The sequence below is a fragment of the Cervus elaphus genome, chromosome 19, assembly GCF_910594005.1.
Source record: "Cervus elaphus chromosome 19, mCerEla1.1, whole genome shotgun sequence".
NCBI lineage: Eukaryota > Metazoa > Chordata > Mammalia > Artiodactyla > Cervidae > Cervus > Cervus elaphus.
Window position 1 is genome coordinate 47,531,273 of NC_057833.1, and position 26,478 is coordinate 47,557,750.

Sequence of the window (26,478 nt, forward strand, 5' to 3'; positions counted from 1 at the left end):
ATTTCACCCCTTATGATTGTTTATAGGAAGCAGAGCCCATCTTCTATTGCCAGGGCAGGTGCACGGGAGCTAGGGTCAACCAAGCAAATCCAGTCGCTCCAGACTATGTGTCTGGAACTAGCGACCCGGGATAGCAGAGCATGCGATAGCACTTGTTTCGGCAGTAGGGGGCAGCGGTGGCGGTGAGCCTTGTGTCCGTGGCCCTGTCCCGAGCTGTCAGTGGCAGCAGCACAAACTCTGGTGTCCAGAGGTAGGGAGAGCCTGCACTCGTGTCCTCACAACTAGTTTACGGCATGATTTGGGCTGTGGTCCTCACTGCTATGTAGCATCCCCTGTTCCTGCCCATTTTAAATTCTGTTCTTCAGCCTTCCCAGAGTCTAAAGCTTCCCAGGATCCTTTTGCTAAATCCTCATGCGGCTTAAATCACACAGAGCCATCCTTAGTTGCAGGAAATGAAGAACACTGGCTGACACAAGGGGTGACACATTAACTCAAGAGAAGCCTTATAGGTACCAGCCACAGATAGATTCGTGTGTCTCATTAGCTAATTGCCACCTTGGGAAACAGCAGGATGGCAGGAAAGAGTTTTTATTGGTGGGGGAAAAGAGTCTGGTCTTATGGGCATCAGCTGATGGGTCTTGCCCAGAAGAACACTGGGCACACACTTCAAGGCAAACTGAGGGACAGATATTCATAGGACTAGGCTGGAGCAGTGCAGGATGGGGAGAGGATCAGGAAGGATGAAGACGCAATGAGGGCAACAGCTAACACAGGCTAACATGAACGGTACTGAGTGTGAAGCTTGCTGAAATGGCCTTGTTTATACTTGTTGAGCATCCAAGGGAAGTTTCAGCTTTGTCAAAGTAAGACCACTGTTTTTTATCGCTTTGATTTGCCTAAACATTTCTGCTGACATTTAGTCTTCACGGTAATAGTAATCAACTTGTGGGATTTCTGTCTTCTCCCCACCTCCACACCCCCACCACCCTTTATTTAATAAGCAGGGATAACAAAGCAAGGACAGCTCTCTCTCAACTACTGAAAGGGCTGTGTCTTTATGAACTTTTCCCCAGAGAGGAGCAGAGAAACTGTTCACCGTGGGGAGGAAGGGGGAAAGGAAACTAGGAATGTAGTGAGTCCAGATACCAAACATCTACTAAGTTTTCATGGGTTTTGTGGAAAGTAGGAGTGTTCACAAGCTGATAGAATTCCCTCCTTTCTGCATTCCTGTCTACTTTCCCTCTGAACAAAGACTGTGCCAGGTATTCAGTTACTATCTGAAAAAAAACCCAGGGCCCCCCAGTTACTGTTATTTTAACTTTTCCATGGAAGGGTCATGTTTGCCCGCTGGAGACTCTGGGCATGAACACAGGGCACCCAGACAGGACCCTGTTGCAGGCCCACTCTGACTGCAGTGGTGACACGAACACAGGAGGTGAGAGGTCCTATCTGAGTCCCCAGCTTGGCTCTGAAAGACTCATCCTTGCGGAACCCTCAGAACACTGACTCTTTCCATCCACAGAACAAGATTTGAGCTCTTGGAGGTATTTTTGCTGCAGGGAAGCACGGAATCCCTTCCCTTTCTCACCAGCTCCAGGGATGTCACCAAAGGAAGGACACAAACATAACCTGTGTGAAACTACCAAAAAAAAAAAAAATTAAGGAAAGAAAAAAACACAAGTTGAATTTCATTTTAAAAATATTTATAAGACACATTTTTTTATTTTCACAGACCGTCACTTAATAAATATTTCACCAAGATAGTTGAGAATATACCACAGTGAAGGAGGAAGAACCTGGGACAACTAACGGATGGAAACATTTTAGACTTTAATTTAAACCTCAGTTCATCAGATTTGTCTTCTGCATCAGATCTTGAAACTCAGCAGAGAAGGTGTCCTTACATGCACAGACCAAAGTTCTAACGCGGGCTTGTTAGAACGTAGTCGGGGTCAGTATATGGAGGACCAGTGGCAGCGGCTCTTGATGACCTGAAGCAGAGGCTTCCTGAACGTGAGGAAGGTGATGGTGCAGGCCACCAGCAGGGTGAGGCAGCTGGGAAGGATAAGCACGAGGTACAGCAGGCCCATGTCGACCCGCTCCCACTTACAGACCTGAGGAATGCCCGCAGGCAGCTCCGTCAGGCGAATGACCTTGGAGGAGAGGTTGCAAGTGACCATGGCCAAGTCGGCGACAATGTGCAGGCGCTGCAGGGCCCCCCAGTCCTCCACCCCACAGCAGTCATACGGATTCTGACTGAGGTAGACAGTCCGCAGGCTTCCTGCGAGCTGCTCAGACACCGCCCTCTGAGGAAGGGCCGTGAGCCAGTTCCTGCGGAGATCCAGGGTCTGCAAGGCCAGGCTGCCCCCGAACCTAGGGAAACTGGTCAAGGCATTTCCTGACAAGTCCAAGCTCCTCAGATTCTCAAATGCAGAGAAGTCCAACTCTGTGAAGCTGGAAGTGAGGCCCACGTTCCTGAGAGACAGGACCTGTAACGTGGGGGCAACATCCCAGAGAGGGGCAATGCTTCCATTCAGGACCCCCCAGTTTCCAGACAGGTCTAAGTGGGTGAGAGCGGTGCCCTGAAACGAGCAGTCTTGTAGTGCCCCCAGCCCACAGCCCTCCAGGGACAGGCTCTGCAAAGATGCCACGTTTCTGAAATCCACGCAGCCAGGGGTGCCCCTGGGGTCCAAGCCCGCGGGCGAGGGACAAAGTGAGATCTGGTTATGGCTCATGTCAACTGTAGCGAGGCTCCTGGCATTGGCAAAAAGGCCAGTGGGGACACCCAGGAGCTGGTTGGAGCTCAGGTTGAAGGACCGGAGGCTTCTCAGGCAGCCAGGGAGCCCCGGAGCCAAGTGCAGCTCGGACAGCTGGTTCTGACTCAAGTCCAACTCCACGAGTGCCCCTGGCGGCTCATGCTCCCGGATGTGGAGCTTCATCAGGCAGTTCTGCTTGAGGTTTAAGTGGGAGAGGGAAGGCATTTTCTTCAGGAAGCCTTCTGGCAGGTACTGGAACTGGTTCTGGCTCATATCCAGGAAGCGGAGACCGGAGAGGTCGCTGGACGCGAACTCCTCCCAGAGGTTGACGGTGGTGATGTTGGTCACGTTGCCATCCACCAGAAGGAACTGGGCCACCATCTCCTGCGGCGAGGAGGTGTTGTACAGGTCCTTGTAGAAGCCCATGCTGTTGTCCCGCAGAAGCAGCGTGTGCAGCTTGCTGCACTGGGGCAGGAGGGGGAAGAACAGCAGCTGATTGTGAGAGAGGTCCAGGGTCTCCAGCTCAAAGGCGGCCTCTCCCCCAGAAGCTAGGAACCACTCCAGGAGGTTGTAGCTGACATTGAGGGACCGCAGCTGGGTGAGGCCGAAATCCACAAGGCATGGGAGGTTGTTATAGGCCAGGTTGAGGTGTCTCAGCTCTGTCAGGCCATCAAAAGCACCACCCTCAATCTCAAAGATGTAGTTCCTCTGCAAGTCCAGCTCCCTGAGGTGGCCCAGGCCCTCAAAGATGGACTCATCAAGCCTCATGATGATGTTCCTCGCCAGGGACACGGACTCCAGTGAAGACAGGTTCTGGAGCATCAGAGCCGCCATGTCTTCCGTCAGGGAGTTCCCTGATAAGTCCAGCATGCGCAGAGCGCGCAGGCTGTGGAGGGCGGCCGCCGTCTCCTTGTAGTTCTCAGAGAGGGAGTTGTCAGGCAGCGACAGGCTGCGCAGGTGGGCCTGCTCCTGAAAGGCGACGTGGCCAATGCGCTCCAGGTAGCAGTCGTGCAGACTGAGGCTCTCCAGGAAAGGGTAACGCTGCAGTGAGTTGTTCCCCAGGGTCTTGAGAGGGTTGGCATCCAGGAGGAGCATCCGGGACGAGGGTGGGAGATCGCTGGGCACTGAAGCAAGGTTCCGCCCTCGACAGTCAGCCACTCCATCAAGCTAGGTCCAGAAACACACTGGTCAGAAGGGCAGGGGGCCTCTGAGGTGGGGGTGTATGTACAGAAATAGAGTTCACTCATCGAACTGCTCACTTAACACTCCAGGCCTCACTCAGAACACAGAGTGTTTGAGAAGATTGGAGCTCCTGTCCTCAAGTGCAGAGTGCTGACATTTGCTCTTACAGTTTGGTTTTAACTACAGAAAGGGACCGAGGATCAGGTCTCTACCTGAGTTTGAATCCCTCCTTTGCCCTTTGTTCCCTATGTGACCTTGAGCAAGTAATTTCGCTTAAATCTGGTATGTCTTTGGGAAAATGGAGATAAAGTTATTTAGCTCGGTTGGTAAAGAATCTGCCTGCAATGCAGGAGACCAGGGTTTGATCCCTGGGTCAGGAAGATCCCCTGGAGATGGAGACGGCAGCCCACTCCAGTATTCTTGTCTGGAAAATCCCATGGACAGAGGAGCCTGGTGGCCTACAGTCCATGGGGTCACAAGAATAGGACACTACTTAGCGATTAAATCACAGTACCTACTTCAGAGGACTGTAGTGATATTAGGCACAGAACCTGCCACATAAATGCTTAATAAATGTTAGCTAGGCCGATTATTAGCATGCTCTAATTAATTAACCTCCGGTTGTTGAGCATTTGAGTTATTTGTAATTTCCAAATGAACATTAGGATGAATTTGTCTAGTTCCTTCTATATCTCACACCCAAAAAGTCTCCAGAGTTTTGACTGGGATTGCATTATAATTACAGAGTAATCTGGGAGGAAACTGACATCTTTACAAAATTGAGTCTCCCCATGCAAAAAAAAGATGTATTTCTTTATTTGAGTAAGTGTTGGTTTTTCCCCCTGCGGGGACTAAAGAATATTGTGATTAGGGGCCTTCCTCAACTTCTGAGACCCTGTTTCACCAGAGTTACTGCAGTTGTGGGGGACCCATCTCTGCAATTCCTGCAGCCCCACTGACGTGTTGCAAAAAGACCACGTGGCCATCAGAGCCCAAGAAAGCTTCCTATGTCAACTTTGCGATAATGTCACATAGTTAATGCAAAGAGGGGCTTTGGAGGGTGCCTGCACTTTCAAACCCTCAACCTTAAATTCAAAAGAGCATAGGAAATCCATTCTTTGATCTCACTGGTAACCAAGTCCCTACCAGGCTGCAGGGGGTCAGGGAGGGAGTCTCCTGCTTTATTCCCTCCTCCTATGCCTGGTAACTCCTGAATTCGCTATTGTGATGTTGAACTTTCATTGCCTCTGTTAAGAGAATAATGGAAGTCTGTATAGCAGAGACTAACAACAACAACAGCAGCAGATAAAACACACAGCGCTTAGCACACATGAGGCACAGTTCTGAGTGCTTTACATACAGTAGCTCATTTAGTCATCACTGAAGTCCAGTGTTATGGTATTACTGGTTGATACTATTATTACCTACATGTCTTACAGATGAGGAAACTGAAGCACAGATTGGCTCAATGTCAGCAGTTAGTAAGTGGTGGGGCTAGGGTTTAAACCTGTTCTGACTCATAACCCCTACCCTCTGCGTGCGTGCGTGCTAAGCCGCTTCAGTCGTGTCTGACTCTTTGCAACCCTATGGACCGTAGACTGCCCGCTTTCTGGGTCTGTGGTATTCTTCAGGCAAGAATACTGGAGTGGGTTGCCATGCTCTCCTCCAGGGGATCCTCCAAACTCAGGGATCGAACCTGCATCTCTTACATCTCCTGCATTGTTCTTTTATCCGGGAGCCACCTGGGAAGCCCAGGGTTTAAACCTGGTCTGGCTCATTACCCCTACCCTCTACTGAAGTCTCTTTCAGCGTAGTGGTTAGAGGTTACTAAAAGTGGTTAAGAACCATGACCAGCTGGGTTTTTAAGATTCATCAGCTTGAAGAACACATTTTCCTAGGTGGCGCTAGCAGTAAAAGAATTTGCCTGCCAATGCAGGAAACATAAGAGATGCAGGTTCCATCCCTGGGTTGGGAAGATCCCCTGAAGGAGGGCACAGTAACCCACTCCAGTATTCTTGCCTAGAGAATCCCACGGACAGAGGAGCCTGGAGAACCATGGTCCATGGTGTTGCAAAGAGTTGGACACGACTAAAGCAACTTAGCATGCAGGCACACATTAATCCCGGGATCCAATTTGTCTTCCCAGTGCCTAGCACATAACGTGTGTGTGTGTGTGTGTGTGTGTTAGTTGCATAGTCATGTCCGACTCTTTGCAACCCCATAGACTGCAGCCTACCAGGCCCATGGCTCAAGGTATATTCATTAACTGTATGTTTCTCAAGCAGACTTTTGACACCACTGAGTTATAGGCAAAGGAGGAACTTTCTAGAGAGTGCTCAGTTGTTAGGATTCAAGTCTGTTTCCATATACAGGCTGAAAGCCCAGGAAAGGGTAAACCACAGAAGCTCAGGTATCTCTCCCCAGACTGTCTTAAGCCTGAGCGTGGGGGGATGTCGCTGTGCAAGGCAGCAGGGGCAGCATGCTCTTCAGCACAGCTGGTTAAGAATTTGCTACTGGCCCACACACAGGCTCTGAGGTAAGGCTTCTCCAAATTTAATATGCCCCACCCAGAGACTGATACCATTGGTGAAGCTCCATCATCCAGATTCTTAACAAGGTGTTTTTAAAGTTTCAGGTGGCTGTCCTTGGTCTGTCTCTGAGATCACCTGTCCTCAGTAGGTATCAGAAAGGTGGGGCAGGGCCTTTCCCAGGATCATCTTTACCTTTTATTAAAGAGAAATTTGCACATGGCATCGTGGTAAGAAGGTACAGAGTGATTCAGACTCATTCATCCCCTCCCATCCTTGATTGACAATCCATCAGCTTTCAAACTGGACCCAACCTTGGCAGGACAGGAGCAACAGACAACTCGGAGTACCCAGGAAAACTCACCAACTCGCAGCCCCCTTGCGAAGCTGCTGTGACCATTCCACTTCGGTGCCTCCATTCCACTGTCAAGAAGTGAAAACCCAGGCAGAGCCAGAGGGGCAGTAACTCCATCTCAAGTACAGCACTGTGGACAGAGGGCAAGGAAGGAGCTGGTAAGAGAAGGACATCCCAGAGGGCTGCTGTGCCCTCCTTGTAGAAAAAGCCAGTTCCCACTGTGTCCGCTCTTGGAGGCCCACAGCTATGGGGAGGTGGAAACCCACAGATTATTCAAATACCTCAAGTTAGCCAGCACATTTAACCTTTCACTGCAACTCTCAACAAGAATTCATTTTCATTTTGCCTCTACCATTTGGCGGGCAGGTGGCTGAACCTGAAACTCCCAAGAGTCCAGAAACAGAAGAGAGAAGCAAATGTTTTGAGGAACCATGCCTCAGGTCACCTAGAGTTTGCCATATCTTGTAGTTCTGTTGAAATTTTCCTCTCAAAGCTCAAATCTGCCTGATGCATCGCCTGAACTCAATAAATATTTGCTGAATAAATGAATGAAAGAATAGTGAACTGGGATTGAAACATTAACTGTAGCCTCTGGTCTCATAGAGTTACTAATTGTTGTGTTGACATGAGGCTTTTAGAAAGAGTAGATCTCATTGATTAACTCATTTGAATACAGACCTTTAAAAACAGGATTTTGGTATTTTCCCTGCATAAGGGAAAAGCCTGAGGGAAAAATGAAAAAAGCAATCTTCAAATATAACAAGGACTATGATGAAGTGTGGTTACTGGCTCTCTTACCCAGCCAGTGAGCACACAACAGAAGTCATGAGGAGGCATAAAATTATATACATACCAATAGAATTTAGATATGCAGATGACACAACCCTTATGGCAGAAAGTGAAGAAGAACTAAAGAGCCTCTTGATGAAAGTGAAAGAGGAGAGTGAAAAAGTTGGCTTAAAGCTCAACATTCAGAAAACTAAAATCATGGCATCCAGTCCCATCAGTTCATGGCAAATAGGTGGGGAAACAGTGGAAAGAGTGGCTGATTTTATTTTGGGGGGCTCCAAAATCACTGCAGATGGTGATTGTAGCCATGTAATTAAAAGACGCTTATTCCTTGGAAGGAAAGTTATGACCAACCTAGACAGCATATTAAAAAGCAGAGACATTACTTTGCCAACAAAGGTCCGTCTAGTCAAGGCTATGGTTTTTCCAGTGGTCATGTATGGATGTGAGAGTTGGACTATAAGGAAAGCTGAGCGCTGAAGAATTGATGCTTTTGAACTGTGGTGTTGGAGAAGACTCTTGAGAGTCCCTTGGACTGCAAGGAGATCTAACCAGTCTATCCTAAAGGAAATCAGTCCTGGGTGTTCATTGGAAGGACTGATATTGAAGCTGAAACTCCAATAGTTTGGCCACCTGATGTGAAGAGCTAACTCATTTGAAAAGACCCTCATGTTAGGAAAGACTGAAGGCAGGAGGAGAAGGGGACGACAGAGGATGAGATGGTTGGATGGCATCACCGACTCAATGGGCATGAGTTTGAGTAAACTCCAGGAGTTGGTGATGGACAGGGAGGCCTGGCGTGCTTTGGTTCATGGGGTCACAAAGAGTCGGACACGACTGAGCGACTGAACTGAACTGAACTGAATAGAATTTAGGCACAACGAGAAACCTTAATGGAAATGTAATATACCCTCCACCACTGCATTTTTACAGGGCCAAAGATGAAAAGGCCAAAGACAGTAAAAGGTTATTCAAGATCAACTTAGTTGCCAGGCTGGAAGTAGCCTGCAGACACCCCTCCCTGAGTTCCAGGATGAGTAACCAGGGTAATTTCTTACCCAGGAGGTGCTGTTGAGTTGACTGTCCTCTTTTTGGGAGAGTTTACAGTCGGGTGGCATCCCCTCCCAGCTCTGCATTCCTCACAATCAGAGGTAATTCCCTGGACCCAGCATTTCGCCTGCCCCATCCTTTCCTTGACATCTACCCAGGAAGGACCACAGGATCTGTTCTTGAGTCTCCTGGACCAGCAGTTCCAGTGCTACCATGAACCTCCTCCCCTATTCCATGGAACCCACAGACCTTTCTGCCTGACACATCTAGCCATCTTGGGCCCCTTCCTCTTTCCCTTTCTTCGAATAAGTTTACACATCTCTATGGCTAATTTTAACGTTCTGGTCAGATTTGAAGACTCACCAGTGAAAACAGACGTATAGAAAAGCTAAGTGAAACCAGGTAAGTCAGCTTTAACCTTCACTTCGGGTCAGGCCAGCTCCCCTTACCACAGAGGGAACCTCCAATTCAGAATTTATCCATATTTGCCAGACACTGGGAATCCCCTTCCCAGGCTCACCTTCCGCTTCTGCACTTGTGCGGGAATTATTACCTCATGGCATATGCAGGGCACAGATGGCAGAAACAAAGCCATATGGCTGCTCTCCTCAGTAAACTTCCAATACTCACACACACATGCACACAAGGTGGGATCACTGCCTACCTTGAGAGAAGGTTGCCAAACTTAGCAAATTACAAGATGCCATTTGAATGTCAGACACGCAACAAAAAGCTTTTAAAAAAATTTGCCAGCTTTAATGTTTCTTTTCTTTTCTTTCTTTCTTTTTCTTGGCTGTGCTGCATGGCTTGTGGGATCTTAGTTCCTTGACCCAGGAATTGAACCCACGCCTCGACAGTGAGAAGTGCTAAATCCTAACCACTGGACTGCCAGGGAATTCCCCAAACCACTTCTTAGCGTAAATATGTCTCATGCAATATTTGGGACATACTTATACTGAAAAAAAAAAAAGTCACTGACACTCAAATTTCACTGTATCCTCTATTTTACTGAGGAGAGGGAGGTGGGAACCATGGACTTCCTTCCTTCATCCCTCACCCTCTTTGTCAGGCTTGGGATGGTACATGCTGCTGTGACCTTCTAGAACTGTCAACCCTGTATACTGATATCGAGTTCAGATGTGTTCAGGGCGAGAGTACAGGAGTATAACTCTGCAGATAGGAATGCCAAATAGGCCTGGTGTCAGTTATGCCCAGACTGTAACTTTAATTTCTGGATCAACAAGAAAATTTTTGCAAATTTAAAGCATATCTTCTCCTAAACTCAGCCAACCAGCCCAGAAAGCCTCTTGCTGTACCCTCTGGGCACTCTATCTTTCATGAGGCAGCACAGGAAGATTATAGGATTTGGAACCAGATAGGCCAGGGTTTGAATTCTGGTTCCAGTATTTGTTATTTGTCCCTGAGCCATTCATATGAAGTCTCCAAAACTCAGCTAATCCTTCTATAACACAGAGAGAATAATAACTACTCATAATTTTTATGAGAATCAAATAGTATATATGAAAGTACTTCAACTATGAAGATACTTAATAACACAATTATTATTTATGAGTTCTTAACACCTATGGGCTGGTTGAGTAGCTATTACTCCTATGTGTAATCTCCAAGGTAATTTAACAGCTACAGAAAAAGGGGAAAGAATGAATAATTTGGTTGGAAGAATGAATAAATCATTACATCAACTAAAAGTGTAAAAGTTATGTGCGAAGGTTGGATTACAAATTCTGCATTAATAAATTCCAGAACAAATTTATTTGAACAGAAACAAAAAAGGCTAATCCCAGTAACAGATGAGAGCTATCTGTCCTCGAAGCCACGGTTTACCCTCCCCGACTCAGCTCTGGTTCGCTGGGGGCTGACTTCTGAGGGCTCTGGATGTCAGCTGCTCTCCAGCCTGCCTGGTTACTGGGAGGTTAGTTGGAAGGTAGAACGAAGAGAAAATCCATGGTATTTCTCTCCCGCCCTCTCTGCCTGGGACTGAGAAGTTCTTAAGCTTTTTCTGATGACTTCCAGGTTCTGGTAATTTCCTTCCTGTATCCTCCCCTACCTAGGGAAGGTGGCAGCTTCCTGAGGTTGCTAATCTCTGGATTACTGTCTGTTCTCTGGTTGGCATCTCAGCCTCTTCCATCATGTGTACCCAATTTCCAGCATTAAATTTCTTCTGTTTTTAAATAATCTGTGTGTTTCTGTTTCCTGGTTGGAGCCTGACTAATACAGTGATGTAAGTGAGGATGGGCTTGGAACAAAACTAAACAAAAAGGTATGCAATGACTCTGAAAAGCAATAAAAGGCTTTCAAAATAATAATCATTTAGGTTGAAAAACACTCTTCCTGGAGCATGTAGCTGCAGAAGCCTTCCAAAGAGCCATGGCACAGTGAATTGTGTGTGCTCAATTGTGTCCGACTCCTTGCGACCCCATGAGCTGCAGTCAGACTCCTCTGTCTATGGGATTTCCCAGGCAAGAATACTGGAGCAGTTGCCATTTCCTACTGCCAGGGATCGTCCCTACTCACGGATCAAAACTGCATTCCGGATTCTTTACCACTGAGCCACCTGGAAAGCCCAAGGCACAGTGAAGAATACAAGATAAACAATTGGAATGCCAAATCTTCATTGGAAAATCCCATGAACCTTCCTCTGTGTGCACAGGACTGCCTCCCTCCATCCACACTTAAGTGAGGACCACTCAACAACATCTCCAACTGGATGAGAGCATCTATGCATAAGCATGCTTTTAAAAAAATAACCGTCCCACTTTATTCCTATCTGTCTGATAACTTCTGAAAAATACATCCATTTTCAAATCAAATGTTACTCATCTTAGATACATTTTTGGTGGAGAAAAAAGAAGTGAACGAAGAACAATTATGATGGAGGGTACACATGACATATGACATTAATAATTTAAACGAGGTAACCTGGAACCTCCCTTCATTATATTAAAGGGACTTGGATCAAGGGTGCCTATTTCATGGGCTTGAACTACAGTGGGAACCATAGAGTAATACAAAAGAACTGCAAATCAACCCATGTTCCAAGTGGAGCCTGATAAGTACCATGTTTCCTCCTGGTCTGAGTGACCACTGGGAAAGTATCCAATATAAGACCTGAGATCCTGACATGAGAAGCAGATGGCATTAACTGAATCTACTTGCACCTGTTCTTCTTAAACCAGATAATGAAGTTGAAGAGTTTTTTCCAAGTGTGGAAACAGAAAATGCTAAATCCCATTTTTTTTAATATAGTGTTGGCTCAGTCAGTAAAGAATCTGCCTGCAGTGTGGGTTCGATCCCTGGGTTGGGAAGACCCCCCCGGAGGAGGGCATAGCAACCCATTCCAGTATTCTTGCCTGGAGAATCCTTATGGACAGAGGAGCCTGGCGGGCTGCAGTCCATGGGGTCACAGATTGGACATGACTGAGCAACTAAACACACATGGAAGATTGTCGAGAGAAATAACAATAACAGATATTCAGATGACACCACCTTTACGGCAGAAAGCGAAGAGGAACTAAAGAGCTGCTTGATGAAGGTGAAAGACAGTGAAAAAGCTGGCTTAAACTCAACATTCAAAAAACAAAGATCATGGCATCCGGTCCCATCACTTCATGGCAAATAGCAAAACAATGGAAACGGTGACAGACTTTATTTTCTTGGGTTCCAAAATCACTGTAGATGGTGACTACAGCCATGAAATTAAAAGACTCTTGCTCCTTGGAAGAAAAGCTATGACCAACCTAGACAGCATATTAAAAAGCAGAGACATTACTTTGCCAACAAAGCTCTATCTAAATAAAGCTATGGTTTTTCCAGTAGTCATGTATGGATGTAAGAGTTGGACCATAAAGAAAGCTGAGTGCCAAAGAATTGATGCTTTTGAACTGTGGTGTTGGAGAAGACTCTTGAGAGTCCCTTGGACTGCAAGGAGATTAAACCAATCAATCCTAAAAGAAATCAACCGTGAATAGTCATTGGAAGGACTGATGCTGAAGCTCCAATACTTTGGTCACCTGATACATTGGAAACAGCTGATTCATTGGAAACAACTCTGATGCTGGGAAAGACTGAAGGCAGAGGAAGGGGACAACAGAGGATGAAATGGTTGGATGGCATCACTGACTCAATGGACATGAGTTTGACCAAGCTCTGGGAGATGATGAAGGACAGGGAAGCCTGGTGAGCTGCAGTCTATGGGGTCACAAAGAGTCAGACATGACTGAGCGACTGAACAACAACAAATAAGTCCTATATTCATTTATTCAGCTAACGATTTCTCTAATCTATTATCTTTTATCCTGTCATAGTTATCATGGATATAACTAAAGTCAAAGACTGTAAATTTCTTATTAGTGAAAAGTTTTGAAGGGACAAGATGCCCTTGACCTAGATGTGGGCAGGAGACAAGATTCTATACCGTCTGTAACATGTCTGACTTGGAGATATTAAGATTATAAATCCTGCCTCATGTGTGAGGCCCTCCTAGTGTTGCATTTATATTTTTTCTCTATCTTCTATCTATTCTGTTTGTGTCATCACAAAATGTCCTTCCTGGTTCCTCTTTAAGAAGTCCTTGAAATATTAGGACCTCAAATGCTTAGTGGCATCCCTTATATAACCATTCATCTTGATACTATGTTTTCTAATCAGATATCATAAATACCTGTGATTCAACGCCACATTCATCCCTTGTCTATAAAGAATGTTCCTTTTTTAAGACAGAAAGACAACTGGTTTTTTGTCTGGTTTTTCTCTTTCCAGATCTGGTCATCATAAGCAAGTGGTGAAAATAAATTTATTTCATAAAACAACATGCACCAACACTGTATTCTGAAACAGGAGGACACTAACAATGGGGAGGAAGAATGTGTATCAGCTGCAAAAACTCCTGCTTTAGAAATTATGCTTGTTTGTTTTTTCTGTTTCTACAAAACAATAGGGAGAAGCTTCTGCTTCATTGAGCCAAGTGAGGTGAAAGGAGACTGACTGGATGACCCCATGGGCTGGGTGGAATGAGGGGAAGGGATGGGAACATTTACTCCTTTTGGAAGGAGTGGCTGGGTTGATCCTGCCAGCAGTGGCTGGGCTGTAAGCTGGGGCAGTGCTTCCTTATCCATCGTCATGACTACATCAGTACTGGGCTTAGGATTGCTTGGATGGAAGAAGACTGTCACATACAGGCCAAGGAGTGGTTCCTGTCCAGGAGACCTGGGTAATAACACTTTCTTTTGCAATGGACAGGGAAGAAAAGATAAGTGAAACCTTTTGACTGGTCTCTGCTTCTTGAAGCCCTGAAATTTCCATCTCTATCATCAAAAGAATCAAAATACAGGATGGCAGCAGTGTCCCTGTTTTTGTCAGGTCCTCTGACAAACACTAGAGAAGGAAATGGCAATCCACTCCAGCATTCATGCTGGAAAATCCCAAGGACAAAGGAACCTGGTGGACTACAGCCCATAGGGTTGCAAAGAGTCAGACATAACTTAGCGACTAAACAGCTGACAAACACAAATGTACACTATTTTTTCTTCAGACGGATGTAGGTTTTCCTGTAGTAATAAAATACAAGGTCTCTTAAGGGTTTTTGATTCCAGCTAGCTTTCTGTTCCTATGTAATGTCTTAATCAGCAGATAGTAAAACACAGCCACCGGGTAAGGGCTGATCTATAGGTGTTTTTGTGCATATAAAGGGCTCCTCATACTCAAAGTTTGGGAATACTGAGGAATAACTCTGGGCTTCCCTAGTGGCTCAAGCAGCAAAGAATCCGCCTGCCAATGCAGAAGATGCAGGTTCAGTCCCTGGGCTGCAAAGATCCCCTGGAGAAGGGAATGGCTACCCACTCCAATATTCTTGCCTGGAGAATCCCATGGACAGAGTATCCTGGTGGGCTACAGTCCATAAGGTCACAAAGAATCAGACAGGACTGAGTAAGTAACACACACACACACACACACACACACACACGGAGTAATTCTGACCCGGGCTTTGGGTTTACTTTGTTGGTGTTTTCTGTTTCATTTCACAAAGGATGCTGGATTTCTAGTATTCAGAGGCACCCTGAACATCACCTCCTCACTCCCTCACCTTCCCACCCTCTCCAGCTGCTGCTACTACTATTAGCAGCTGCCACCAGAGCTGGGACTGCAACCTCCTTGCTAAGGGCACTATTAGCAAGTGCTAAGAGTGTTACCCATACATTAGCATGTAATTGAGAATTTTCTCTGCAAAATAATCAGATAAGCTAAAAAAGGCTTTAAAGAAAGAGGTTTGTAGGTGAAAGTGGAGAACTCTCAGAGGTACTTGGTGTTAGAAGCAAATATTTATAGACTGGTTGGGGGTGGGGGACGAGGGGCAGACTCTCTAGAAGCAGAGTTGGCACAAGTGTGGGGTGTAAACGTATGACAGTGACATCCCAGAACACAAAAGGCACAGGTGCTAGGGAGAGGACTCCACAGCAAGGGAGTCCGCCTTTGTTTAAAAATAAAAGAGCAAATCCCACTTGGGATCCTGGGAGAAAGGGAAGGGCAGCTGGTCACAGACCACAGAGAATAGATAATGAAGAACAGAAACCCCAGTCTGTGACCACTTCAAATAATTCCTACTACCAAGAAGTATTTGAATGCCTCAGGCAAGCAGCTCTAGTCTCTGAGTCTCAGCAAAAAAAAAAAAACAAAAAAAAACAAAAAAAAACTCAACTGTCTCCAGATGGTCATATTTAGCCTCATGGTCATATTAGTCTCATCTCCCCTGATGAGACCACCTGCATCCTGAGTCTCCAGGTGTCCTGCCTTCGGAAACAAAGTCCCACCTCAGTAGTACCCTTGCCAAAAATTGTTTGCCCTAAGCCCAGTCAAAATGAAACAATTAGAAAGATACAGACTGTAAGATGTCTCACAAGACAACTGGCTTTGACTCTTTAAAAAAAAGTCAGTTTTAAAAAACAAAGAAAGACAGGGGAGGGAAGAGGTCTGATTACAATTGACTAAGAAACAATACAGTCACATCTAATGCATGTAACTTGAGTGGATTTCGGATTTTAAAAAAAATCTCTAAAAGAAAAATTTGAGACAATTGGGGAACTTTATGTGTGTACTAAATGATGTCTTTTTAGATAGTATTATGTACAGATGATATTACCAGATTATTGCTAACTTTCTTAGGTACGATAATGATGCCATGGTTATGTACAAAAATGTCTTATTCTTAGAAAAGAATATTTGCTGTAATACTTGGGGGTGAAATTTCACAATGTCTGTAATTTATATAATCTTCCTTCAAATGGCTCAACAGAGAGAGAGAATTAAAGCAAATTACTACCAACTAGCAAATTTAGCGGAGAAGGCAACGGCAACCCACTCCAGTACTCTTGCCTGGAAAATCCCATGGACGGAGGAGCCTGGTAGGCTGCAGTCCATGGGGTCGCGAAGAGTTGGACACGACTGAAGCGACTCAGCAGCAGCAGCAGCAGCAAATTTAGCACTGTACTTTAACTTTCCTGTAAATTTCATATGTTTCAAGCTTTTTTTTTAAAGAGAAAAATGAAATATAGGTGGGAGTTCCTAAAGGGAGTGCGATCATGGTAGTCTTTTGTCCCCAAATTTCCAGGAATGTACATTTTTCAAAAGTTCTCAGAAAGGTACTCAGGAAACATTTGTTAAGCTTAAAATGTGTTACACATAAACCTTTAAAATATCCTGAAAATTCTAATACTTTGACATTTCAATCAGAGCTTCCAGACAGCACCTCTCATACCTGAAAGGGGTAGAGCGGTTTTAGATCACGTGGTCTGACTGTGGTTCAAGAGACATGGTTGACGTACTACTGTAACTTCCAGTGTCCAGGTAAATAGCTCTGTCCACCGCAACCACAGTCCCTCTGGAGGGGCAGTCCTCAGAAGAAGCTTGTGAGCTCACCACTATCTGTACCTCCACCAAGCTGACAGGAAGTCCCTGACCCAGGGAGGTCAACCCTTACATGTGGCCAGCACCCATGAGTGATGTCAGTGCAGAGAGACAAGGGAGACAGTTAGGTAATTGGCAGTGAAATTGGAGCCAAGAGGCACAGAGAGAGAAGGTGGAATTGAATCTTGAGGGATTTGCCATGAGGAAGCAGTAGAAGCTAGATGACCAGGCACAGAAAGACCAGGACAGAAAAGAACGAGACAGTGAACGGAGAGCAGAGATCAGAGAAGACACTGGGAAGAAAAACAAGAGGATGAACTGCACAGGCTGAGAGACAGGGTGGAGAGAATGGCTCAAGGCTGCCTCTCTGGTTCCTGGTGTTTCTTGGAAATTGCTGGGTTCATTTCCAAGCTCCTTGGTGTTCCACGGTAGTACTTCACCATCATCACCATCTGCATAGGCTGGCCCACATATTGCATCATGGCAATGAAAAGAACCTAACTAAAACAGGACTTGTGCTCTTTAGTAAGCTTAAACAAAACTGAATGTAATGTTTCAAAAAAGCACAGTCAAGTGACTGAAGTCTGAATGCAAGAATGTATTTTTCAAAATGCATCCTACAGGCAAGAATCACAAGGGATGGTAAAACTAAACAGTGAAATTTTGTTGGGAAACAAGATATTAATTATAGTCTTAAAGTATCTTCTTATTTCATTACTTGTTAATGCAAAAGTAACAGCTTTATAGTGGAAAAATTGGCAAATGCCTCCTTAACCAAATAATCAAAATACTATATGGGCCTTACTGGGGTACTTGGTAAAATTTGAATACAGACAACATTTGAAATAATAGAATTATATCAATGTTAATTTACTGGGCTTCCCCTGTGGCTCAGCGGTAAAGAATCCACCCGCCAATGAAGGAAACGTGGGTTCGATCTCTGGGTCAGGAAGATCCCCTGGAGAAAGGAAATGGCAACCCATTTGAGTATTTTTGCCTAGGAAATCCCATGGTCTACCTGCGGTTGCACAAGAGCTGGACACAACTAAGCGACTACACAACAATGTCAATTTACCAAATTTTGATCACTGTCCTCTGGTTATGTAAGTCTATCCTTGTTCTTAGAAAATATATAATGAATTATTTAGAAGTAAAGAGCATGATGTCTGCAACATTACTAATGTTCCAATTTCTCCTCATTCTCACTAACACTGGTCATTTCTGTCATTTTTATTATAGACATCCTAGCATGTGAAGTATATCTCTTTGTTGCCGTGATTTGCATTTCCCTGATGACGAATAATGTTGAGCATTTGTCATGTGTTTTGAACTCTGTGGGAGAAGGTGAGGGTGGGATGTTTCAAAAGAACAGCATGTATACTATCTATGGTGAAACAGATCACCAGCCCAGGTGGGATGCATGAGACAAGTGCTCCGGCCTGGTGCACTGGGAAGACCCAGAGGAATCGGGTGGAGAGGGAGATGGGAGGGGGGATCAGGATGGGGAATAAGTGTTTACTGACCATTTCTATGTCTTCTTTGGAGAAATATCCAAAATGTGGACCTTTACATCCAAAGATTTTTAAATTTTGATCTTGGAACTACATGTAAAAGAAAATGCAGAATAGTTATAAAAGTAAAGGCCCAGTTGTATCTTTGATCAAATTAACTCATTCCCATATTTTGCAAAGAATATTGACTCATTAAAAAGAACATGCAAATTGAGGATTGGAGCAAAAGAGCCTTCAGAATTGAGATGTGTGAATTCAGACCTCATGATTTGTTTCTCTGGCTTCCTCTCTTAATAATGAATTTGTTAACAGAAACTTATGGTTACCATTAGGGGACAGATGGAACAGGTTCAAAGCCTGGCTCTCATCTTGGGTACATCAATTTCTTGGCCTCAATATTCTTCCAGTAAAATGGGAATGGCTGTGCTGCAAGGTTATTACTGTATTAAGACAACTTTTATAACAAAGTTGAAAAAATAGTTTTTGTCATCCTTAAGTATCCTCATTCCCAGGAGGCTGTCCACCTGCCTGGGCTTAAACACAACCAGGGGGCAGCTCCCTGTTTTGTGAGCAGCTGATTGTACTATTGGGGCCCTTTGCACTTGCTTCTGGGACCTGGATCCCACTCTGAGCCTGGACAAATAAGTGAGGAGTTGCATCATTTGAGTTTAGTCACTGACCACACTTTTGAGGAGAACTGTAGCTTTCTGAAGAGACTACCCACCAGTCTGCAGGAGGTGAGAACACACAGACCAGAAAGATGAAATGATACGGACAAGGTACCTCAGGGAACACAGAGCAGTGGTTTCCAAGCACTGGTTGAAAATTCAGATCTCTTTTTCCTACTTGGAGGCTAGCATCCCTGGTCAGCCAGCTTCCACAGAGGCTCCTGTGAGAAGAATCTCTGTCTGGGAAGGGCTCCCTCCACCTAGAGGGAGGTTGGAGGCCACAGAGGCTCTTCTTCCTTTGGGCTCTTCCTATGGCAATCCCAGGCAGCCAGGGTGTGGAGAGTGCGGACTTCCATCTCCTCAGGTCTACAAATGAGTCAACCAGCTTCCCTGTGTGGTCAGGGTCAGCCTTTGGAACCAACGGAAGTCAGCGTGCTCCATCCCGTCCCATAGCCACAGGCTGCATCTGGCCACAGGTCTCAAAAAATGCAAATCTGCTCCTCCTGGGGAGCTGGTGGTATCACCTTTGTGTAGAGAGACCCACACTCACTCTCTGATAGGCATCTAACCAATAATGTATTTATTTCAAACTTGTCACTTCCGTTCAGTATCACAGGTTTGTTCTCTCTGATCACCTCACTCTTGTGGTGGCTCTGGTTGACAATAATAGCTGCCTTGCTGACCTCACAGGGTTTTGTCAAGACTGAATGAGAGAGTGTGTGTGTGTGACAAGGCTTTGTCAATAAGGAAATGTTGTGGACTTCACTAACAAGGTAGTGTCAGGTTAAAGGGAAGGCAGAGTTCCTCTATACAAACAGGGAGCTGGTGTTAAATAACATAGAGGGGCTGCAAATTCCCTGTGAGCTGCAGGGTATGGGCCTTGGGACATTCAGGGGAGACATCACTCAGAGTCTGTGGGAGATTATGCACGGAAGGGGTTACAGGTGATAACTGAGGCTTACTGCTCAAAGTGGAAATATATCACTCCCACTCAACCACTGACCTTAGTTCCCCTGAGAAAGAGCACACCTCAGGAATAAAATGATATGGATTCCTGATAACTGACCAGCTCAATGGGATAGTATTCAAGCTCCCAGAGCGCCTTCCAGGCTATTAGCTGTAATAACTAATGCTTATGGAGTGCTCGCCTTAGAATGAGTACTCTACATAAAATAATCTTCAGAAAATCCTAGCAAGTAAATGTTCTCTTCCTCACTTTAGACTTGGTAAACTGAGGCTCTCATAGGTTTGGGACAGCTACAGAATGTCAGAGCTGCAATTCAAACTTAGTCTGTGAGTCCAGCAAAACTCAGTGTCAATGCCACAAGCCCCAGCCATCCTGGAATATCCTTGACTAACTTACACACTGTTTCCTCTGTGGGAAAGGCCCTTTTTCAGGTCTTCTCCAACTGCTGAACTCCTATTCATTCTTCAGGGACCAATATAGGTGTCACCTCCTCATTATATCCTAACAGTTCAGATGCATAATGATCTGATAATTAATACTATATTATATAATCCAATAATATGATACTATATTATAGTTATAACTCCTATGGAAGTTTTAAATTATTTGGTTTTTATATTTATGAAAAGGAATGTGGGCAGTTATTAAATATTAATAGTAATTTCTCCAAATTTTCATTATGAAAAATCTTAACATGGAGCAAACTTGAAAAAACTTTAACAGTGATCACTGGTATACCCACCACCTATATTCTAATACTAACATTTTACTATACTTGCTTTTGCCCTGGAGGAGGAAATGACAACCCACTCCAGTATTTCTGCTTGGAGAATCCCATGGACATCATCCCAAAGTGAAATTCTGTCCCATCAAACAATAGCTCCCCCTTCTTCCCTCTCCTCAGCCCATGGTAACCACTATTTTTTCTCTATACATTTGCCTATTCCAGGTACCTTATATAAGTAGAATCATATATTATTAATGTTTGTCCTTTTCTGCCTGAATTATTTCATTTAGGATAATAGTTTCAAGGTCCCTTCATGTTATAGCCTACATCAGAAATTCATTCCTTTTTGTGACTGAATAATACATAGACTGCATTTTGTTCCCCCCATTAATCCATCAATGGACATTTGGGTTGTTTCTTCCTTTTGGCAATTGTGAATAATGCTGTTGTGAACATTAATGCACAAGTATCTATAGTAGAGTCATTGTTTATTATTTCCATCTTACAAATAAGAAATCTAAGGTTCAAAAGGGCTTCCCTGGTGGCTCAGCTGGTGAAGAATCCACCTACAATGCAGGAGACCTGGGTTTGATCCCTGGGTTGGGAAGATCCCCTGGAAAAGGGAACAGCTACCCAGCATAGTATTCTGGCCTGGAGAATTCCATAGACTGTATAGTCCATGGGGGTCGCAAAGAGTCAGACACAACTGAATGACTTTCACTCTCAAGATTCAAAAAGGCCAAAGTGAATTGCTTAAGTCTCATAGCTTGTAGACAGTGAAGCCAAAACTAGAGGTGAGTACTTCCCTGGCAGCCCAGTGGTTAAGACTCTGAGCTCCCAAAGTAGGGGACACAGGTTCCATCCCTGGTAGGGCAACTAAGATCCTACAAGCTGCTTGGCACAGCCAAAAAACAAAACCAAATCAGAGCTGAGTTCTGGCCCAGATAGGAGGTGCTGGATGTGCACCTGTTTGGGAAGGATATATATTGTGGGAATGTTCAGCTGGGTTGTACAGATAAGTATTTATTGGTAAATAGATATCCCATGAGCCCCCGCCCTAGCTTCCTGGCTGCCCTCTTGGAAATCCCAGCCCCCTTTCCCCCATGATCCAGCAACCAAGGAGATAACATCTGACCTGGGGTTGGGGAAGTCCCAGGATCCTGCCTCTAAGGACAATATCCATTCTACTTGGTTAGTGCCTGAACCTATGGTGTTTGATATTCTGAATAGTACTCTTGAGTGTTCGTGTAGTCAAGGTCTTCTCTGCGGATGAGGTGCCTTGTCAATGCCATGGTGTGTACCTATGACAAAGATGAGAGCCTCTGGAGGTTCTGCAAAAAAGAGCCATAGAAAATCTAGAAGAAACTGAGGATTTAGAAGGAAATAAGAAGACACTAATATTAGCAAAAATTTGGTCAGTTTAGGGACCCAAGGATGGAGAAGGAAATGGCAACCCACTCCAGTATTCTTGCCTGGAGAATCCCAGGGACAGAGGAACTTGGTGGGCTGCTGTCTATGGGATCACAGAGTCGAACACAACTGAAGTGACTTAGCAGCAGCAGCAGGGACCCAAGGAAGGGCGCAAGAACCTAGAAAAAGAAAGGTCATAGAGAGAGCCCCATGAGGAAGACTCAGGGTGTCAGGCTGAGCAGTGACGGGGAGACCATCAACATGTCGGAAGGTGAAGGAGGTGGCCCAGGGCCAGGCATGGAGAGACTCACTTTCCCTGACCCTGCAGGCTGAGGGAGGGAGCTCAGCCTTGGCATTTGGTGGGACCACTGAGGGGAGACACAGGAAAGGCAGAAGAGACCTGAGGGATCATGGCCGGGCCAAACAAAGAGTGAAATAGGGACAACCAAGAGGAGCCAGTGTCCAGCCAGGCTAAAAGATAACAACATGAGGTTATGGGAGAGTGTTATATGCACCCAAGGTGATCCCCTGCAGGGCATTGTGGGTGCTGGGCTGTCTCAGACACCCAGGTCCTGCTTGAGAGAGCCAGGGTGGGAAAACAGAGCCCCAAGGGTTACCTTGTGAAGAAAAATCCCCTCCCTATCCTTTTCTTTCTTGGAAGGGACAACAGAAAGATCTTGGGGTACAGAGCACAGCATCTGACCATGGTGACCTTGTGGGTTAAGGCTGGAGGTGGGGAGTCCCTGGGTCTTTAGAGGGCTTTGTGGCCATGTTTAGCCATCACTGGCACCAGTACTGGTCTTCATGCCCACCTTGCTGGTGAGACGCACTCCAAGGTTCCACTTCCTCCTTTACGCCCTTTGCTCAGTCTAAAATCACTCATGCATTAAAATGAGAAGACACGTGTGGTTTGGTCTCAGCCCCTGACTCCATTCACTCTGGAAACCAGTTGGTTTTGTCTACCCACATTCATTTCTCCTTCTGGTAACAGCTCTTCAATTCCCCTTTGAGGAAATCACCTCTTGTTTTCTTTCTTGCTTTTATTTTTAAAAATGTTTTATTTGTGGTAAAATACACTAAAATAAAATTTACCACCTGAACCATTTTTAAGTGCAGAAATTTTTAGTGTTAGGTACATTTACATTGTTGTGCAACCAACCCCTCCCTTTCTTAAAAATCTGTGTTCTTTTGCGTCTGGCCTCAACTCAAGGCTCCAAAGTGAGGACTATGAACAAAGCTGGGTCCATCAGAGCTGCCTAATTCCTTAACCACAGTGATTGGTTTATAAAAGGTACAACACAGATGCCAAGCCCAAGAGTATCAAAGATTTGTGCTAGTACTACTAGAAAAGAGGCTTTATCTTCCTACTTCAGATGCCAAACTGATAGGAATTAAGCTTAAAGCTTCAGGCAGCCATCTTTGCCAACAACTCTAGAATCTGCCTAATAATGAAGCCTACACAGAGGAAAGCAAAGCTGAAGAATGGAGATAGATGGATTCCTGGCACTGTTTGAGCACCCAGATCCAGCCATGCCTGAAGCTATTCCCCATAGACTTTTTCATTATTGGAAACAATAAATCTTCTTTTTTTTGGCTGAAACCAAGCTCAGTTGGGTTTTTGTCAATTGCAACTAAACAACCCCTAAAGTCAAGTTGACGGTTACTCATGAGCCGTGATAAAATCAGTGTCCTTTTACCCTCTTCTCACTTCTCCGAGCTTTCAGAGATCATCACCTAACCTAGTCTAGAATCTCCCACATATTAAACATATGACATTTATTACACTTATTTGATGACGAGGTTGAGAAGAAGAAGAATGCGGGAGGGAGAATGAGTGTAACAAGGAAAAATATTTGTCACTAATGTGCAGATACATCAGTGAGCATCCCTGAGCATATAAGCATGTTCCAAGAAAGATAATGTTTTTTAATCTTGGGTGAAAACCCACCCTCCCCTAATGTATATGGTTACAGTGTGGATCTGAGCACAATGTGAGGTACACCTAGTGTTCCATCCAAAGTCTAGCTCACACTTGGTGATGTGGATGCACAGTACAGCCAGAACACAGATTACAATCAGTACTGGCATCACTTTTTTGAAAGAATCACAAAGACTAGAGACAGACAGGTCAACATATTCCTAACACAGGCCCCAAGACAATTACCAGGAGCCTTCCTCTTTTGGATGATGGGTTTAAGGATGCTATGGGATCGGGTTCACATGGGTTTTCAAGAACTTCCCATGAGTGCACTCATTAGATAAGATCACCTTCTTTGTGAAAGAGGTTTTGGGTTTTGTTAAACCTAAACACAAGAGTTGAGGTCCCCCACGTCATAATTCTATAATCCCCTCTAGGAACTCTCAGACATACATGTACAAACCTATGTGGTATGTGAGGAAAATTAAGCCTCAGGGCTATACAACCCAGTAAACCATCAACAACCACAGAAAGAGTCGGTACAGCCAGTAGGTGAAGGGGGCACAGAAGGCCCCAGTTCAAGGCCAACTCTATGAACTGGATGATTCTGCCATTCAGATTGCTAATAGGTTTTACCCAGCATGGAAGAAACCTCCACTGGAGTCCCTTCACCACCCCCACCCCCCCCCCCCCTCCAATCCCCTCGGGAATTACACCACCCTAAACCAGCCCTATCCAGGGGTTCCATCCCTGGGACCCTACCTCAGCCTTCTGCAATCCCAGCCACCCTGGGCACATGGTCACCTCCCCTCAGGGGTGCAGTGAACTGGCAGCCATTCTCAGGGCAGCCTGCAGCCCACTCAGTGGCTCCCTGCTTCTGTCAGTTCCTAAGGGCTGGGGGATATATGCTGACCCTTCCAGAATCCAGGCCACCTGGAGACGACCAGAGGGCTACAGAAGAGCACTGGACACCGGGGTCAGAGAGGCCTGGAGTTGAGTCTCTGGGCTGTGGGAATCTCCCATGGACACACACACTCGGGTGGGGAAAGGGTTTTGCCTGTCTTCACAGCTCCATCCCCACCCAACACCTTGAACTCCAACTAGCCTGCACGTGGAAGATATCCTTAAGTACGTTGTTGTTCTCCCGGTCTTCATCTATGAAATCGTGGTTCTCAGTCCACGTTGTGGGACAGGAAAGGCAGGCTCAGTGTTCACAGCCTAGGCTCATTACATCCAGTCACCCAGCCCCAGGAGAGAGCATTATTGTCCCCATTTGGCAGATGAAGACACTGAGGCTCAGGAATTCTCCCCATAGAGCCATGGGGTCTGACTCCGAAGCCCTTGCTGTTTCCACCACACCATGCCACCCCTAAGAAGGTATTCTCCCAAAGAAGGTATTTCCACCTCCACCCAGAGCCGCAGCCCCCAAACAGAATTGGTGGAGCTTGGATGCAGCAAGCCACAACTTCCCTGTCAGCCCCCCACTGCGGGCCACGGACGCTTGACCTCCTACCTCCCAACCTGGTCCGAGCCTCCCGCCTCCGGAGGGGCGGCGGCCGCCCGCCCGGTGGGGAGACCGCTCCGCAGGAAATACTCACGGCTCCCGCAGGCCCAGGCGGCTCCGCGGGGCGCATCCTCTCCCGGGACTCCGGCCTCCTCCTCGACAGCAGCCGAACGCGGGGCTGAGCTGCCTCCTCTCTCTGGGGCATCAGATTATTTTAGCACTTGCGGAAGGAACTGACGGAAACTGAAGTCACATGGAGAACGAGCCGCTCAGCAACTCAGCACTCGCAGAGAGCAGGCATTTTAGAGGGAACTGCCGCCGCAGGGGAGGCGGGGGGAGGGTGCCGAGGGGGATGGGAAAGCGCGAGGGCGGGCAGGAGGGCGGGAGGCTGTGGCCCTCGGACTACCTGCTGGATTAGTCGAGAAGGTAAGGTATTTGTGTGGTCTCCCAATTGTGCTAACCGAGGCTCCTAGGGCTTTCTTACCTTTGAGATTTTGAGGGGGTGGGAGCTGGGGGCCCCTGCCTACAAGCTCTACTGACCCAGAAACTCTTCTTCAAGGTTATATACAAGGGTCAAGCTAGGGCAGATTTTGGGAATGGGTAGGATACATGTTTCCCAAGTGGGAGAGAATCATCCACCCAGGTCATCTTTACTTGACTACAGCATATCAAAAAAAAAAAAAAAAGAAAGAAAGAAAATGAAATGGAAATTGCTTTGTGGAAGACTGTCAGGGTGCCCTGAACTTCTTGGACGAATTTTTTTGTGCCCGATGTGTACAAAATTGCCAAGAATGCAAAAGAATAATTGAATTCGTAACAGTCACCATCAAAGGGGTGTGCGAGGCACTATGCTAAGAGCTTCCTATGCATTATCTCCTGTTCTCCAAAAGCTTACCATCTAGTGGAGAAGGCAAAATATTTATAGTGTCTGTTGCATGCGGAATGAGTAATGCAAAGAAGCATACTTGGGGAGTTAAAGCCAGGATCTCCAATTCTGCTCTTTCCTATCAGATCTGGAGTGTAGAAACGTCCTTGAGGGCTGGCTTCCATCTCCTGTAGCCTGCGGATTTGTGATTCTGTATTGCAGTTGTCATCGTGCCCATCCTTAGAGAACAGAAGCAAGTCCTTCCTGCCCCAAACATCCAGTAAATAAATTGGCTCTGCTCCCTAAAATGTTCATTTGTGATGTTCAT

The 26,478-nt window shown here is 45.8% G+C and overlaps 1 protein-coding gene and 1 long non-coding RNA gene across 3 annotated transcripts in view; one reads left to right on the plus strand and one right to left on the minus strand.

Annotated features, from left to right (window-relative positions):
- The window catches only part of LOC122675783, a 29,191-nt gene extending 16,610 nt beyond the window's left edge, over nt 1-12,581 (plus strand). Inside the window, exon 3 of the long non-coding RNA XR_006335342.1 lies at nt 12,539-12,581. This is a non-coding gene — a long non-coding RNA (uncharacterized LOC122675783). The remainder of the gene's footprint in view (nt 1-12,538) is intronic.
- On the minus strand, nt 1,691-25,527 carry NRROS (negative regulator of reactive oxygen species). Of its 2 annotated transcripts, none has more exons than XM_043874871.1 (3): nt 25,380-25,527; nt 6,831-6,951; nt 1,691-3,923 (listed from the first exon to the last, which is right to left on the minus strand). In XM_043874871.1, the coding sequence occupies exons 2-3, from the start codon at nt 6,936-6,938 to the stop codon at nt 1,953-1,955; spliced, it is 2,079 nt and encodes a 692-aa protein (XP_043730806.1). In that variant the 5' UTR covers nt 6,939-6,951; nt 25,380-25,527; the 3' UTR covers nt 1,691-1,952. The 2 variants fall into 2 exon arrangements, with proteins under 2 accessions (XP_043730806.1, XP_043730807.1); XM_043874872.1 differs by having other exon boundaries at nt 25,295-25,445.
- Between the last annotated feature and the right edge of the window lie 951 nt (nt 25,528-26,478).

Coding starts and splice junctions, on each gene's coding strand:
- NRROS (XM_043874871.1), bottom strand. CDS start 6,938: ATGGAGTTACTGCCCCTCTGGCTCTGCCTGGGTTTTCACTTCTTGACA. Junction 3,924..6,830: donor CGCAAGGGGGCTGCGAGTTG/GTGAGTTTTCCT, acceptor TTCTGGACCTAG/CTTGATGGAGTGGCTGACTG.